At 46.1% G+C, this 18,375-nt stretch overlaps 1 protein-coding gene across 1 annotated transcript in view; it reads right to left on the bottom strand.

Moving 5' to 3' along the window:
* The window catches only part of LOC109400126 (uncharacterized), a 195,983-nt gene that overhangs the window by 58,739 nt on the left and 118,869 nt on the right, over nucleotides 1–18,375 (bottom strand). Inside the window, exons 9-10 of the mRNA XM_062846218.1 lie at nucleotides 10,232–10,398; nucleotides 9,372–9,453 (exon numbers count right to left, since the gene is read on the bottom strand). Of these exons, the coding sequence (XP_062702202.1) occupies nucleotides 9,372–9,453; nucleotides 10,232–10,398 (249 nt within the window). The remainder of the gene's footprint in view (nucleotides 1–9,371; nucleotides 9,454–10,231; nucleotides 10,399–18,375) is intronic.

The raw sequence follows: 18,375 nt of genomic DNA, 5'->3' as shown, positions 1-18,375 counted from the left end.
CCGCTCCGTTTTGACTAAAGGTACTCTTGGTACCGACATTAGCCAAGTCGACATCTAAGATGGCCAGTGTTTCTAGCAGGATCTGACCCCGCTGGTTCGTGAAACGGCTTCCCCATTCCACGGCCCAGGCATTAAAGTCGCCTGCTATTACCACCGGCTTTCGCCCTGTTAGCACGGTCGTTAAGCGGTCCAGCATTTGCGTGAACTGCTCGATCGGCCACCGCGGAGGCGCATAACAGCTACAGAAGAAGACCCCGTTTACTTTGGCGACCACGAAGCCCTCATAGGTAGTAGACACCAACTCCTGAACGGGGTATTTACCCGTCGTCCATATCGCCGCCATTTTTCTGGTCCCATCCGCGACCCAGTTGCCGTTGCCGGCGGGTACTCGGTATGGGTCCGATATGATGGCCTTTGCAGTCCCACGACTTGTGTCCTGGTTCCAGACACCTGAGGCAAACCTCTGGTGGCTCGTGGAATGTCAGGTGACATACACACCAACCCACCTTTATGCTCCCTACTTTAACGGACTTTTTGACGTCCGCCACAGGTAGCTGAACCAAAGCTATCTGTGTCCATGCTGGCCCTTTCCGTAGCTTAACGGCTGCGGCGGCCACCTGCACATCGCACTGTTGCCGCAGTGCCGTGACGAGCTCTTCCACTTCGGTGATCTCATCGATGTCCTTGACCTTCAGAGTCGCCTCATGTGTCAGAGCCCTCACCTGCACACCCTCACCAAGGACCTCTTCTGCCAGTCTCTTATAGGCGGCGCCCTTGTGCTCCTTCTGGCGCTTCAGCTCCAGGATCATCTCGCCCGTACGAGTACGTCTAATACTGCGTACGTCGGCTCCAAGACCCTCAAGCTTGGCTTCGCTTCGCATCATCTTCAAGACGTCCGAGTACTTGGACTGTTCCGTCTTGATGACGATAGCGTCGCCTTTCTCGCGCTTGGCACCTGCAATCCTACGCCTTGGCTTGGCGTCCTGCGCTACTACCTGCGGATTCGCCTTCTTCTTCCTCTTCCGCTCTACCTTCGTCCAAGGGGGGTCCTCCCCTTGGATCACCCTACTCTGTGGCTGTTGAGGGCCCACTAGCGGTCGCAACCCCTTGTTCCCATCATTCCGGGACGGGCCAGCCTTTTCAGGCCCACCCTTCCCAGCTTTCCGGGAACCCTGGCTGGGGTCCGACCTTCCGGCATTATTACCGACTTTCGGGGTAATGATTCGCCTGGCCTTGCGGGCACCGCCAGACAGCTCCTCGCCTGACGGTTGCCTCGCCCGCTTCTGCGATTGCTTGCCCCGTTTGTCGCGAGCAGTCGCTTCCGCCTTATTCGGACTTCCTGCGAAGGAGAAGGCCTCCGTTTGGGTAAACTTCGGCACTTTCTCATTTGCAGGCTCCGCTGCTGCAGCAGTCAGCAACGCGAGTGCCGCGTGCTCCTGCTTGGCATCGTCGATCGACGCCCTAAGTCGAAGCAAGGCCGTTTTCAGGTCCTTGCTTATGTTCGACTTAGTGGACGCAAAGTCGATGATTTTGCCAAGCTGCTGCTCAGCCACCTCTATTGCGGACCGTCCTTTGGATCCTCGGTTGACGGCCCTCAACAACCACGCTCCGTCCATAACCTCCACCGGCTGGCTTGCCGGGAAGTGGACTGGAGCACCCACGCTTGAGCTGCGTACGCAACTCCCAGCGCCTATCTCCTCACTTCTCCTTGTCGGAGATCTCATCAACCCGCTTCTTGCGAAGGGGTTGATCCCACCACTATTTCCACCTAGATTCTGATTTTTATTTGACTTCATGATTAAATCCCACGAGTAGCACGGGAAAGAATGTCCACCACGCCAGAGCCCTGCATTAACGCGGTAAGGGACAGCTTACTGTGGGGGGTGCCCAGGTACCCCACAGGCTCCGTTAAAGATCGAGCATCTTTTTCACCCCCTCGATCACTCATTCCTCAGCACGGGTCGCTTGACACCTTGAATTGGGGTTAGTAGTCCTATTCTTAGCCGGCGACTACGCGGCTGACTCGCAAGCGGGGGGGTGCGTCAGGCCCCAGGACTTTAGTCCCTGCTGCCCCGAGTGTGTGTGTGTGTGTGTGTGTGTGTGTGTGTGTGTGTGTGTGTGTGTGTGTGTGTGTGTGTGTGTGTGTGTGTGTGTGTGTGTGTGTGTGTGTGTGTGTGTGTGTGTGTGTGTGTGTGTGTGTGTGTGTGTGTGTGTGTGTGTGTGTGTGTGTGTGTGTGTGTATGTGTGTGTGTGTGTGTGTGTGTGTGTGTGTGTGTGTGTGTGTGTGTGTGTGTGTGTGTGTGTGTGTGTGTGTGTGTGTGTGTGTGTGTGTGTGTGTGTGTGTGTTTTTTTTTTTTTTTTTTTTCCTCCCAACCTCCCAAGCAGAGAAAACCGATTGGAAAAACTCTGCTACACCTTGACGCCTCGATCCCCCTGGTACCACTGATATGCGACTGCTTCAGGGGGGGCAATGCGCTCATGCGCTCTTCTGCTCTTGTGCTCATGCACTTTTTGTCGCTTCTAAATTTGTTATTCTAGTCGTTCTCGTTTTCGTACCTAACCTATCGCCATTCAGCGACACAGTTAGTACAAACATACACCAAATTTGTTATTCTAAAATTAAATTTGTTATTCTAGTCGTTCTCGTGTTCGTACCTAACCTATCGCCATTCAGCGACACAGTTAGCACAAACATACACCAAATTTGTTATTCTAATACCACCAGCAAGTACTTCGGATCATACTGAGTTTCTCCGAGGAACGGTGCCGTTTTAGCACTCCAGTTTTTCGCGCACGACTCGGATAGTCCCCGACGGTGGATCTACCCTACGCCGACAAAGACTTCCCCGGCAGTGGAACATCTTCCGAAACCGTTTCTTCCCGGACAGGTGCCGAGGTCTCTCCTGCGATTCCGGTTGGAGACTGGCTTCCGGTTCACAGGCGCCCCGACGACCAAGTTCCGGTGCTTCTCCGCGATATACTCGGTCTAGTCCCCGGCGGTGGACGGACCTAGCCTACTCCGACAGAGAAAGACCCCGACGGTGGAAGTTCTCTCGACACCGATGTTTTCATCCCGACCAGTAAGGTGCCGAAGTCGGCCCGGCGATTCCGGTTGGTGGTAGACTTCCGGTTCACCGGCGCTCCGACGACCAAAAACCGGTACTACGCAACGAACGACTCAGTCATGTCCCCGGCGGTGGATCAAGCCTACTCCGATCGCGTTCCGGCGCTCTCTGGTCTTCGCGCCACTTCCTTTGCAGCGCGGACAGCATCCTCGTTACTGCTCTGTCGACAGCGTTCCACGTAGCTTCGTCGCGACACATTTCTTCGACAATGTTGTCGACTGTCAGGCCGCGCATATCCCTGCGCATCTCCGAGAACCTAGGGCATTCGAAGACGACGTGCGCCGGTGTTTCCTCCACGTTCACACACTCCGGACACAGAGGGGAAGACGCGTGACCGAATCGAAACAGGTACTTCCGGAAACAGCCGTGCCCGGACAGAAACTGCGTCAGATGGAAGTTCACCTCCCCATGCTTCCTGTTCACCCACGCCGACACATTTGGGATCAGTCGGTGGGTCCACCTTCCGTTCGCCGCATTGTCCCACTCTTGTTGCCACTTCACCAGCGAGTCCATTCTAGCAGCTGCTCTCGCATTCCTTACGTTACTCCGCCGATAGCACTCGACGTCTTCCTCTAGGGTGATGCAGATGGGCATCATCCCAGCGATAACGCATACAGCCTCCGACGAGATTGTTCTGTAGGCACTCGCGACTCTCATAGCCATGAGCCGGAACACACTGCCCAGCCTTCCACGGTTTCTCCTCGTTTTTAGCGCCGGAGCCCAGGCTGGCACTCCATACCTAAGTATTGAGGTTGCAACATTTGCCAAGAGGCACCTCCTACTGCTTCTTGGACCGCCCGCGTTTGGCATAATCCTCGCTACTGTGTTAACCGCCTTCGCCGCCTTTTCGCAGGCGTAGTCAACGTGCGCGTTAAAGTTTAAGCGGTCGTCGACCATCACGCCCAGGTGCTTCAACGCGCGCTGCGATGAAATTCTCTCCTCTCCGATCGTGATCTCCAACCTTTGCACTGCTTTGCGGTTACTGGTGTGTGTGTGTGTGTGTGTGTGTGTGTGTGTGTGTGTGTGTGTGTGTGTGTGTGTGTGTGTGTGTGTGTGTGTGTGTGTGTGTGTGTGTGTGTGTGTGTGTGTGTGTGTGTGTGTGTGTGTGTGTGTGTGTGTGTGTACACTACCCGTCATAAGTACGGACTCACAAAAAGTATTGCAACAATATTGCATCACCCTTAATCACCTCTATATCTCTAAAACCAGAACACCTACAAAAATGCCGCCTTCAGAAAAGTTGTTGCTTTTGGTCTTCTGAATAACTTTCCTGAAGACAGCATCTTTGTGAGTCCTCAGGTTTTGGAGATATCGAGGTGAGTCAGGGTGATGCAATATTGTTGCAATACTTTTTGTGAGTCCGTACTTATGACGGGTAGTGTATGTGTGTATGTATGTGTATTTGTATGTATGTCTGTGCGCAAAATAAGTTCACTCACTTTTAAGGCACTTCCTATTTGCCGATTTTTCGGATTATAGCTCGAATTTACCGCATTGTTTGCTATTGAAAATGGTCCGGATCGGTCAATGCGTTCCAGAGTTATGGCCATTTCTATGATCCGGACCAGTATCGGTAGAACTTGCCGTATATAAAACTGAACCAAGCCTCATCATGCGACACATTAAACTGCGTGATGTTTGTAACACTTAGCATGGGTCACGAATTTTGTGCGGAAATTAAAACTGGGGACCACAAATTCCACGATGTCGGTCAAAAATTCAAGATGGTGACATAATAATCACAATGGCGGCTTGAAATTCAATATGGCGGCTAAAACTTCAAAATGGCGGCTGTTAATAGCCTTTAAGGCTCTAAAACCACGCAATATGGGGTAAATTTGGTATGGAGAATCTCTAAAATAAAGCGAATTGAATTGATATGGAGAATATATTCGGAGTCCAAAAATGGCGCCCAGAATATCCAAGATGGCGAGCTGAATTCCAAGATGGCGGCTCTAGAATCAATATGGCAATTGTTTAATGGATTTTTAGGCCCTTAAAACCATACAATATGAGTATATGTATTTGGTATGGGTAAGATGTCCAAAAATAGCGACCAGAATATCGAAGATGGCGATCCAAAATTCAAGATGGCGGATCCCAATTCAAGATAGCGGCAGTTTAATGGATTTTTAGACCCTAAACCATGCAGTATGGGCATATTTGGTATGGGGAAGATATCTGGAGTTCGAAAACGGAGACCAAAATATCCAACATGGCGACCTAAAATCCAAGATGGCTGCTCCAAATTCAAGATGGCGGCCGTTTGATAGTACATATTTCAGGCTCTGAAACCATGAAATATGGGTATATTTGGTATGGGTAACATGCCCGGAGTCCAAAAATGGCGACCAGAATATCCAAAATTACGGACTAAAATCCAGAATGGTGGCTGAAATTCAAGATTTCAAGGAGTTTTAGACCCTAAAACCATGCAATATGGGTATATTTGGTATGGTGAAGTTATTCGGAGTCCAAAAATAACGACCAGAATATCCAAGATGGCGGCTTCAAATTCAATACAGCGAAAGTTTAATGGAGTTTTAGGCCCTAAAACCACACAATATGGGCATATTTGGTATAGGGAAGATGTTCGGAGTTCAAAAATGGCGTACATAATATCCAAGATGGCTGCCTAAAATTCAAGATGGCGGCTCTCAATTCAAGATGGCATTAAGAAGTTCTTTCAGAAACTCTCCAGAGTATTCTTCCGGAAGCTCTTTCAAGATTGCTGAAAAATGCTTATCTGGGAATTCATTCAAAAGTTCCACCGATAATCCTACCAGAAATTCATTCGAGAGTTCTTCCAAAAGATTTTCCGAGAAATTTTTCAATAGTTTCTCCGAGAATTCTTCCAAAAGTCCCCCTGGAAATTATTTCTGGATTGCTTCGGAGCATTCTTTCGGAAGCTCTTCCAAAAATATTTTCTGTTCGATCGGGAAATCATCCAGATCATAAGCATGCAAATAATAATTCTAGAAATACCTCCATGATTTATTTTGAAAATTTCTTCCGGAATTCTTCCTGCCGTTCTTTCAGATATTTTTCCAAACATTTCTGTAACTCTTCATTTAAAAATTGATTGGGAAACTTTTCCAAAAGAAGATCTCGGAATTCTCTCCAGAGTTTCTCTGTTTTTTTTTTTCAAAGCGCAGCGTCAGGAATTCCCCCAGGATTGCTCTGGAAGTTCTTCCAGAAATTACTGGGAACGCTTCCAAAACATCATTCAGGTAGTCTTCTAGGAGTATCACTGAGAATTCTTTTAAAAGTTCCTGTGGGAATTCTTCTAAATTTGCTTCCGGAACACTTTGAGAATTTTCATCAAGAGTTCTTCCAGAAGTTTGTTCTATAACTTACTCAAAAATTCCTCGGGAAATTCTTCAAGAGCATGTTATGAGATTTGTTTCAGGAGTCCCTATTATGTCTAGTCATATGTAATCCTACGGCAGTTCAACCAATAGTTCTTCGGGGAAATCTTCCAATACTCTGGGATGTCTTTCAGAATTTTCTCGATAAGTTTTCCCGATGTTCCTATGAGAAGTCACATAGGAGCTTCACCGGATGGCCTTCTTCGACTTCCTCATTTTTTTTTCTCTAGCGATCCACCAGGAAGGGTGTCTCCAGTTAGCCTAGTGGTTAAAGCAATGGATCGCCAATCTGGAGACGGCGGGTTCGATTTCCGTTTCGGTCGGGAAAATTTTCTCGACTCCCTGGGCATAGTGTATCAATGTACTTGCCTCACAATATACAAATCCATGCAATGGCAGGCAAAGAAAGCCCTTCAATTCATAACTGTGGAAGTGCTCAAAGAACACTAAGTTGAAGTGATGCAGGTCAAGTCGCAGTGGGGACGTAGAGCCATAGAGAAAATGAAGAAGTATTTTCAGGATTTCGTTACATATTCTTCCAGCAATGTATGCTGTAGTTTCTGCAGGAATTACTTTCACATATTCGTCTAGCACTTTCGTCAATTATTCTTTTGGAATTTTTCATTTTTTTTTTTCGAAAATTTTCCAAGGATTTGAACACAGCTGCTTTTAAACATCGAGGAATGTTTCATTAATTCCTTCTAGTGTTCATACAGTAATTATATCACGTAACACATCAAGATTTTATCTAGGATCTTATTAGATCTCTTTGGAAACTGCTCAACGAATTCCTTCAGGAATATCTCCAAAGACGTCTACAAAAGTTTCTTCATGCATTTCAACAAAATTTTGTGAAGATTCTATCAGGATTTTTCTTTTTCTAACAGTTTCTTCAAAGGTTTTTTCTTAGCATTTTTTTCTATTTTTTCCAAAGGATTCCTCCAGAAATCCTTCCTAAGATTCCTCCAGAATTTTTCAAGTGGTAGCTTCACTGACTCCTCGAGAAATTTCTTCAAGGATTACTTTAGAAAAAAAAAATCTTGATAGAATTCCTAGATAACAAGTTTCAAAGGAGATAAAGTTATTTTTGAAAGATTAGCACACGATTGACGAAGTAGTAAATTTGTAGTAATGAGCTGAATTGTTGTATGGTGAGAAGGTCAAATCTCCGTTTTTGCAAAGAAATCGTGCAAAAAGCGTGAGTATTATGATTCCTGGTCTAATTTGATGCTGTTTGTGCAAAACATTGAAAAATTGTGTTGTCGTTTTCTCCATTTCTTGTCTCTTCAACAACACTGTTTTCCAAAGTTTTGCTCAATCAGCATCAAATTAGACAAGTAATCATAATAGTCACGCTTTTTGCACGATTTCTTTACAGAAACGGATATTTGACCTTCTCACCATACAAAAATTCAGCTCATTACTACAAATCTATTACTTCACTGATTTTGTCCTATTGAAAGAAATCTTAGGTAGAATTAAAATAAAATCTTGGCCAATAATTTCTGTCTTGTATACATCCCTTAAAAATTCCCATTCTTGCAAAAAAATCTGAGGAAATTTTCAAAGGAGGAACAGGGTTGAAAGAGTTCCAAAAAACTGTAGGTAAAAAAATCAGGATTAATCTTTAAAAAAATCCATAAAAATCTTTGGTAGAAATGCTGAAGGTGTTTGAATTATTTATGGAGATTTTTATCTGAACATCCTGGAGAGGTTTTGAAGTAATTTATTGAAGAGTCCTCGAAAGCATCCAAGGAGGAACTACTTGAATAATCTGTAGATTCCTGCAATATTTAGCACCTAGAAGAGTATTAAGTTAAATTCTTGCAATAGCGCATCGGAGAGTTCTGGGAAAAAAAATTCTCGGGGAGTTCCAGGGATAATTCCTGAAGGAATTCCTGCAAGAACCTTTTTTCGGTAGAATCAACTGAAAAAAAATGGTAGAAGACCATTGGAAAAAAATCCTGGAGAAGTCCTCAAAAGATTTTCTTGAGGAGTCCTAGAAAAATGAAACCCATAAGCACCCTTTTTAAGGTGAAACTTTAAAAAATCCCATTGTAATTTTGCATACAAACTTTAGAGACACAAATCTGACGAATGAAACATCGAACCAAGCCGCACTTGTTTATCCTGGCTTTGCTCTCTTGCAAAAAGAAGCAGCTTTCCCAAATCGAGGGGGGGGGGGTTAAACCCTCCCCATTATCGACGCTTCATACACTAGGCGCCCCTCCGCCTTTTGCTGAAATTGGGAAAAACCCCTCCCTTGGCGCCACTTCTGTACACGGGCCTGATCGATGTCAAAAACTCGAGCCCAATAAGCCAATTTCGGGTAAATGCAACTTTACTCAAATTTGAACAAAATTAAGGGGATTTTGGGTTGAATTTACCCACTTTTGAGTGTATGGTTTTAGCTGTAGGTAAGAGCAATTTACCTAGCGTAAATTTAATCGTTTTACTCAAACTTTGGCTTATTGGTCCGAATTATGGAGTTGCGTCAAAGGAACTCAATTTTGGGTAGATTGGCGATTCCGTGTGAAGTTTGAAGATTGCTCAATTCGACACCAACATTTCAAAAGGGCGTAACTGCTTTTGGAATCATCACCTTCTTTTAAAGCTGTGGATCATGTGTTATGATTTCCATGTTTTTCACAACAAGTACCAGATGGGAAAAGCTGTCCTCTTTCCGACAACCACGGTGGTTTAAGTGTAAGGGAGGCAGTACGACCTACAGCTTTGAAATAAGGTATTACTTCCAAATGCAGTTACGCCCTTTTGAAATGTAGGTGCCGAATTACTTTATCCATGCGTCCAGGCACGTCCATCCAGCAGCAGTAGTCAGCACGTGGAATTGTTAAACCATCATCAAAGAACTACTTACCGAAACCTGGCTGAGGCGTGAGGTAACACTGTGCAGATCCGATATCGATCCGGCGTAGTCTCCACTTTCCCGGTCGTGCGATCTGAAATTAGAGAAACCAAATCGATAAGAACTATAAGACGACTACCTACTATCATAATGTGCTTAAAGAGAAGAGACGGATTCGACAAATTCTTCCGCCGGCTACGACTTATAATAATGACGATAATATGATTATGGCTGCGGGCCAACCCGTTTAATATTGGAGCTCTACTCGGTGGCTGCTTTGACTGGATGCTCGTTGATAATGGGTTAGATGGAAACGATGGCGATAACGACGTCGCCGCCGTCGCCGTCGGTCTTCGTCATCTCTAAGGAGGTAGCCCCGACAACGACGACGGCGACGACGACGACGACGATGGTGAAAATTAAATTTAAATTTAATCATTATCTACGCCTCCGACTTTGCTTCCAACTCCACGTCGATTCTGGCACTAGAGGAGTGCCCTAGATGTTTTATTGCGGAGGCGGAAATCGTTTAACGGGTTGTGAAGCCACTAATATGCACACAGACACAAACACATTCTCATTTTCATTCTGGAATGTTAGGGTACTGTGCGGAAAATTTCGCCCTGAAACCTAATTGAAATTTATGTAAAACTGATTAAATTTATTGTAAAATTATAATTACAGCCAGATTTTGTCGGTCTGCTGCGTTCGCGGCTTCCAATCATGCACCTACCTCTACATGGATGGCAGAGGAGATTTAAAATGCGATAATAAGCTAATTCGCGATTATCACGAGAGGTGGCTGAATTTCAAATTACATATTGTTAACATTCTACGGTGATGACGGTTATTTAACCATCGCATCGACTTACCTGGCATGCTTGAGGGGAATGATGGTCGGTGGGTTCGGAGGTTGCTGTGGTACAATCAGGCCCCGTCGGATGGGCCCCCGCTGGGGTATCGATATGTCGCCAGCTGATCGCAACGATATCACTCCTTGTCCTTCTCGGCCGTTCGATGTGTAGCATACCCGCCCACCCTGCAATTGAAGAAGAGGGGAAAATTAGCTTTACGAGATCATTCTAACAAGGTTCTTAGTGAAATGGATTGGAAATCGAAACAAATTCGTCCTTTCGAATGCAAATAGGCTCGTCTTAAAAGGGGACGCCCCGAGCTTCGAGAGGATGTTAAGCTCAACCTATCCTGCCTGCTGAGTGTCCGTCGCGTCTGTTTTCCGATTTAATCCGAATTTACTGCCCTTCCTTTTTAAATTCACTTGTCCGAAGAGCGTCAAGTTCACACGCCCCATTTGGAAGGACCCCAGCAGAGCAAAAAAAAACCTAGGATGTCCATCATTATACGGGTTGTTTCCGTGTCCGCTGCAGGCGATTGCCGGCGTGACAAAAAAAATAACCCAAAAGCTGGCTAGACTAAAGGTTTTCAGCTTTTCTCTTGGCCGCCAACAAGTCGAAGCTTTTGTGTGACAATTTGAAAGGCTGTGCATACCTTTAGTCTCCAGCTCTAGCAGACGACGACAACGACGGCCAAGTGGAAGTCCGCCGACAAACACCGATTTCCATACCGGCTGGCTGCTACTGGGAAATCGATTTTCTTTTGGTTAAAAGGAATAGGAAACCGGATTAAAGTCTTCATACTGGGAATGGAAATGGGTTTTCGAAAAAGATGCTGATGGCGAATGGTAAACATGTATCATTGTCGACTGAGGGAGGAGAGTATCGGAATTCTGTATCAATATCGATGCAAACGTTTCCACGAAAGTCATTTGTTACATCTTTGAAGACCCTTACAAATAATTTGATACTATGTATTATGTAATTTCAAGTTTCGAGTAGTTTACATCATCTATGATTTTTGATCATGGTGATATGATGCTCTAAGTCTACAAACAGTCTACGCTGGCTGGCACACTTTGGTCTGAAGAAGGGGGGTGGGGGTGGGGGGGGGGGGGGCGGGGTCAGCGTCACTCCCAATCCTGAGACCAACTTATGGCGGTGTACTGAGACTAACAAGCCATCCCTTCAGTTTACGCGTCACCGCCTCTGTAGTTTCGAAAAGATATGGGCGATAGCCGATGAAACGGCGTTTCAGCCAAACACTACCACAGCTTCCCGTGTGATCCCGTGTGTAGCTATCGTCTACTCTATACAGGGTGTCTACTCGTTTACTAAAATGAAATTCCCTGATTTTTCCAGGTTTTTTCCAGGTTTTTTCCAGGTCTGAGAAAAAAATTCCGGGTTCAGAAATAGAAATAACTAGCTGCCCCCGGCAAACTTTGTCTTGCCTACTGCGTTTTTTGACGTTTCATGTTTCTAGCCAAGACCAAGTCCCCGGTCAAAATGTATGGAAAATAGATTTTCAAAAACTCTCAATTTTTCCACGTTTTTTTGCCTCATAAACCTTCCTTGGGTAAAAACTAACAGAACAAAACTCAGACGACTCAAATCGGACCATCCGTTCGCAAGTTATGCGCGGTCCCACGTATGCCACTGCATTTTTATATATATAGATAACTAGCAGAAGTAAATTTACCATATGCCCGGCAGAAAACAGTTTGCTGAATTTTGTAAAAAAAAATGATGGCAGCATTAGAAGATTTATTTCTGGTTGAACTTCTAGCAGAAATGGAACAGCTTCAATAATTTTCGGCGGATTTCAAATTAAATTTTATGCAAAAGAAATTATGTATTTGTCAATTAATAGGAAATGTTTGCGATTTTTTAACTGATTGAAATGCTGATGAGAGCTTTCAAGAAATATTGACAAATATTTTGTATAAATCTATGATGGTATAAGATCATAATGTGTTGTAGAAACATATTACGTAATCAATTATCCTCAAGAAATCTCACAGAAAATCATAAAATTAAATAATGAACTTTTTGCAATATTTCATTAGAAACTGCGTGGGATTTTTTACTGTCGACATTCTTGAAAAAATCCTTAGCAAATCTGAGTCCAAAAATTATTCGAAAAATCTATACAGAAATGTCTATCAAGAATTCACTTGTATTAAGTTCCATAAATTCATATTGAATATTGAAAAAAAAAACATCTAAACTATTGTTTAAAACTGCTCCTACAAAATCCAACATTTTGCGGAGCTTCTCATGGGTTCAGCCATTATCATCTAGAAGTTTCATCAACTATTCCTTTCAAGGGATTTGTTGAAAATTAATTTCTAAAAAAATCCCATGATTTGTAACGAAAAAATCTATTAGAAATGACTTAAGCAATTACGTTAGGCATTTATAAAGAATGTCAATTCAACTAAAATCCTCACTCTGGGTGATTTTCTTGAAAGTTTGTAGAAAGTTTGTCCATACATTCTGATAAAGATATGTTAAGAATTCCATCAGACATTTTTCCGGGACTTCTGGGTCTCCATTTGATACTTTAGAAACGTTACTGTTCATAATTTTTATCAGGTTTTTTTTTTCTTAGCTTCTGATTTTAATTATTAGGTATACGGAGAATTTCTCTAGCTTCTTCAGAGAACGTCTCAATGCACTTACTCATGATATCCTTTAGAAAAAGTAAAATATTCCCTAAAGGATTTCCTAAACGGATGCTTTAGAAAATTCTGAGTTTTTTTTTTCAAGAATCTGGAATTTTCTAGAAATTTTCTAAAATCTACTAGTAATAAAAAAAAACTCGAAGCATTTCTGCTGTTTTTGAAAATAAAGCTAATAAGGAATTGTTAGAAATTTCTTTCCAGCTTCGGTCACGAACTCCCTTCGAAAATCTATAAAAATCAACTCCATGAGTTCTGAAGAATCTTATTCAAGAATTGCAAGCAATAGTTATATATGTTTCTAGTCCTAGTTTTAAAGTTTCAATAAAAATTCCATTCCCCCAAAAAATCCCTGATTGACTCCGGAATTCCCTGACAATTCCAGGTTTTTTCCAGGGTAAATGAAATTCCCTGATAATTCCAGGTTTTCCAGGTTTTTCCAGGTAGTAGACACCCTGCTATAGTTCGAACTACTTGTTGGGCCAGGACTACAAAAAGTAACGTAAATAAACGACTCCGCACCGCTCCGACTAAAGGTACTCTTGGCACCGACATAAGCCAGGTCGACATCTAGTATGGCCAGTGTCTCTAGCAGGATCTGACCTCGCTGGTTCGTGAAACGGCTTCTCCATTCCACGGCCCAGGCATTAAAGTCACCCGCTACTATTACTACCGGTCCTCGCCCTGTTAACACAGTCGTCATACAATACAGCATCTGCGTGAACCGCTCGATCGATCACCGCGGAGATGCATAACAGCTACAGAAGAAGACCCCGTTAACTTAGGCGACCACGAAGCCCTCAGAGGTAGTAGACACCAACTCCTGGACGGGGTATTTACCCGTCGCCCATATCGCCGCCATTTTTCTGGGCCCATCTGTGACCCAATTGTCATTACCGGCGGGACTCGGTATGGGTCCGCTATGATGGCGATATCCGTCCCCCACTCAGAAACCGCCTGACGAAGCAGTTGTTGAGCTGCGTCACAGTGGTTCAGGTTCAGCCGCGTTACCTGTACTGTGATTTGTTCACTGCGGCTTTCATGAAGACCGGGCACCTTGGATCATCCGTTGGGTGCCTTTTGTTCACGGATTTTCCGGTACAGATCATACAGATGCAGCCTTGGACCTTATGACCTTCAGCGCCGCATCGCCTGCACAGTTTGCGCCTGTCAGGGCTTTTGCAGTCCCACGACTTGTGTCCTGCTTAAAGACACCTAAAGCAAACCTCTGGCGGCTCGTGGAATGTCAGGTGACATACGCACCAGCCCACCTTTATTCGCCCTACTTTAACGGACTTTTTGACGTCCGCCACAGGTAGCTAAACCAAAGCTATCTGTGTCCCTGCTGGTCCCTTCCGTAGCCTAACGGCTGCGACTGCCACCTGCACATCGCATTGTTGCCGCAGTGCCGTGACGAGCTTTTCCACTTCGGTGATCTCGTTTATGTCTTTGACCTTCAGAGTCGCCTCATGTGTGAGAGATCTCACCTCTACTTCTTCACCAAGGACCTCTTCTGCCAGCCCCTTGTAGGCGCCGCCATTGTGATCCTTCTGGCGCTTCAGCTCCAGGATCATTTCGCCCGTACGAGTACGTCTAATACTGCGTACGTCGGCTTCCAGACCCTCAAGTACTCGGACTGTTCCGTCTTGATGGCGAGCGCATCCGTCTTGATCCTTTCTCGCGCTTGGCACGTACCCTCCTGCGCCTTGACTTGGCGTCCAGCACTTCTACTTGCGGTTTCGTCTTCTTCTTCTTCCGCTCTATCTTAGTCCAAGGAGGGTCTTCCCCTTGGTTCGCCCTACTCTGTGATTGCTGAGGGCCTAACAACGGCCGCAACCCCCTGGTCCCTTCCATCCGGGACGGGCCAGCCTTTTCATGCCCACTCTTCTCAGCTTTCCGGGACGCCAGGCTGGGGTCCGACTTCGGGGACCATCGGGTTTAGTATTTTCGTAGCCTTGCGGGCACCGCCAGACAGCTCCTCACCTGACGGCTGTCTCACCCGCTTCTGTGAGTGCTTTTCACACACATTCGCATCTGCCACACCTTTTGAACTTCCTGCGAAAGCAAAGGCCTCCGCCCGGGTAGACTTCGTAACCTTTACTTTCACCAGTTCCACCACTGCTGCAGTTTTCACGAGTCTCACGTGATCCTGCTTGGTACCGTTGTGACTTACGAAGTCACAACAGGGCCGTTTTCAGGTCTTTACTAATGTTGGACTTCGTGGACGCAAAGTCGATGATCTTGCAGAGCTGCTGCTCAGCCATCTCGATCGCGGATAGTCCTTCTCTATTTTGGTTGATGGCCCTCATCAACCACGCTCCGGCCAATATCTCCACCGGCAGGCTAGTCGGGAAATGGATCGGAGCTCCCACGCTGGAACTGCGTGAGCAGCTTCTCGCTTCTGCCTCCTCACTTCTCCTTAACGGAGACCTCGCCAACCCACTTCTTGCGAAGAGGATAGCCTCGCCACTACCAATAGCACTAGTTGTTTGTTTTATTATTTTGATTAGACTGCATTTTTAAAGTGTGGGGGTGCCCAGGAAGCCCACAGGCTCCGTTAACAATCGAGCTTTGCAGGTGGTGCCTTTCTTGGCCGCCTTCGTCTTCAGCAACAGCATCATCCCACCAGTATTGGTGTGCCGGATGCTTTTACATCCGCGCTCCGCGGGTAGAGACTGTTTTCGCCTCGCATGGCCCACTACACCTCCGCCTCAGTTTTGAAGACCAGCGTGTCGCTACGTTCGCGCTTGTCAGCCCTTCACTTTTTTCAATTCCATCTTCTTTCCAACCGTAATCCAAGGGTTTTCCTTCCTTCGATTCGGTTGGCCACCGTTCGTCTTAGGGTTGCTCTCTTGGGGCTTGGTTACCCTGCCCCTTGCGCGTTTTGCAACCGACTTGGCAGCTGTGTTACTCTCGCTCTCTTTAACCTTTCACCTGCCCCTGCCGGACGCCACTTGCAGGCGCTTCTTGCTTCGGCAGGTTTCGACCATGCAGCTCGAGTCGTAGGAAGGTTTGAACTCTGCGCTACGGCTCCGGCGAGCTGCATGGATTCGTGCTGCGTCGTCGCGTTGCCAGCAAAGAGGTAGCTGTCCGTTTGGATAAATCGCTCCTCCCTACTCGCGTCAGCCACACTCCGCTCTTTGAGATCGTACTACTTTTTGGCCAAAGCCAGCGATTTGCGGAGCTTAGGCAGGCTTTGTTTCAGATCCTTGCTGATGTTATTCCGCCCGCTCGTGTAGTCGAGCTGATCCACCGACGTCCAGGTGTTCGGCAACTACAAACATCTTTGGTAGCCCGCTCCGGTTACGGTTCAGCGCCCCCATGAGGTCTGCGCCAGTCACCTGCGCTTCCCCGGCTGGTGCTGCGCCGCCTCGTGCTCTTTCTGGTGAACCTCCTGCCGTCTGCTCGGCGGTGGGTACACCAGCCCCTCGTAGTGGCGATCTCGCCAGCCCTCCTCGCGCGAACGGGTTTCCTCTGACTCTCCACTCTCGATCACATTGTTGCTGTTGTTGGATTCCGCTTAGAGCCGCTATCCCTCACTGCAAATGAAATAGTCTCCAATGATCCTGGTGGTTAGCTATGCAAGCAAGGAGGGTTGGCACAGGCCCTTATGAGGACTGAGCTAAGAGTCAGGTCAGCGCTTATCAGGAGTGTTCATCTGAACCTACTTCCACCCAGTTAGTTGCCTAGGCTAGGCACAGGTCAGGAACGTACTTTAAGGTCACGCCACGGTTTTATGGGACGGAAGACGGCGCCGACATTAGCCCATCTGCCACCCGTTTCAAGCCAGTGTCACCCGACCTTACTAAGAGGATACAGTGCCGTCATTACCAGCACTTTGGAAGCGGTGCTATATCGCTCATGCTACAGAGTTGTTTCCAAATGTGTGAAATTCCTGAAGAGACCCAACAGAGTCCACTGTTGGGCTCCCGCCACGCCTAGGCTTACTCTGCTTGAGCAATCCGTATACCCCGGTGCTATTGTGAATGATCCGATCGACCGTCTTCTCCGCCTTGTCAAGCAAGCTTATGGGTCTTATATACGTGGCTTCGGATCTTCTAAACCTGACACACGCACAGCCCACAAACCTCAAGGAGGACTTCCTCGTCCAGGTATTTCTGGACAAAGCATAGTATATCTGAACATCACGGGAGACATAGGAAATGTCTGCATTTAAGGTCAGGTTTGGAATTCCATTCCATCCTGGGGCCTTAGCTACTCAAAACTATTTTGCAATCCCCGCAAGTTCCTCAGCGGTTACTCTCCTTCCATCACCATCAAGCGCCCCAGTTCCCAGCGGTTCTATGAAAGGAGGCTATGGACTTAGATCAGGACACGGAAAGAGCTTCTCGGCGTTCCATTCCAGCATATATGAAGGGTACTCGGTTGGAGCTATTGTACCTCTTGTTTTGGCCATCGTGACCCTGTAGACATAACCCCAAGGGGTCGCATTAGCGCTCTTACAATGACCCTCATAGCAAGCCTTCTTGCTTGTCATTATCTCGTAAATGTTCGTCACGTGCCACATCTGAGAAACATCAATTCCCCGCCGAGCTCAGCAAAAAGAGATATGAGCAACTGCACCAGCCAACCCATCATACATTCTCCTATCACACAGAACAAGACAGATGTAGCTCATCAGATCGTAGCTAACGATTGATAACGAAATGAAATTCATTTGTTGATTATGACGGACATAATGTCTCAAATTCCCAACTCCCGATTCTATCTTTATTATCTACCGGATCCGATTCGTGGAATCCAACTTTCCTCAAAATATACAAAATACGTTGGAAACCAACTACACTCATTCAAAGGACCCACCCTTCTTCGATTTCCCTATTGAAACCATCCGGTAGGGATGCGAAGCCACGCCACAAAAAAAAATAATAATACTAGTACGCAATGGAACCGAAACGACGAATTCAGTGGGAACAGGAATTTTCCATTAAATTTGGAATGTTCAAAATTAATTGAAAGCGTTAAACTGCTGCTACCGCAGCGCCAACGACGGCTACAATGATGTCGGCGCGGCTGGTTTTTGGCTTTTTTCTGCTCGATGAGTCGCGGAAGGTTCGTGGAAAAGTTTTTCCCCACTGAAAAAGCGGTAAAATTGATGCCGACCGTGGTGTACGGAATGAGAGTATGTGAGCCGCCCCGCCGCCAGATGATTGGGTGTGTAGGTATGTGTTTAAGCCTCGAGTGAAAATCCTCTTTTTCTAGTCGTTGCCGCCGGCTCTACGCTGAATGAATTCCGGTAGGCATTGTGGAACACAATTGTAAGCGTACAAGGAAACGTTTTATGTGACTCTTGGGATAAAGAGTTTTGGGAATGGTATTGGTACCATGTAAACATTTTGATAGCACTCGTGTCGTTGTTCAGTACTCTGCACAAAAATGTCTCGTACCATGCTTCAATGAGGCCGATGATTTTCTTAGATATACTCTTGCGCCTCAGTCCGTATTTGTTATTGAGATGATCGG

The sequence above is a fragment of the Aedes albopictus genome, chromosome 1, assembly GCF_035046485.1.
Source record: "Aedes albopictus strain Foshan chromosome 1, AalbF5, whole genome shotgun sequence".
Classification (NCBI taxonomy): domain Eukaryota; kingdom Metazoa; phylum Arthropoda; class Insecta; order Diptera; family Culicidae; genus Aedes; species Aedes albopictus.
This window is presented reverse-complemented; position numbering and strand designations above follow the sequence as displayed.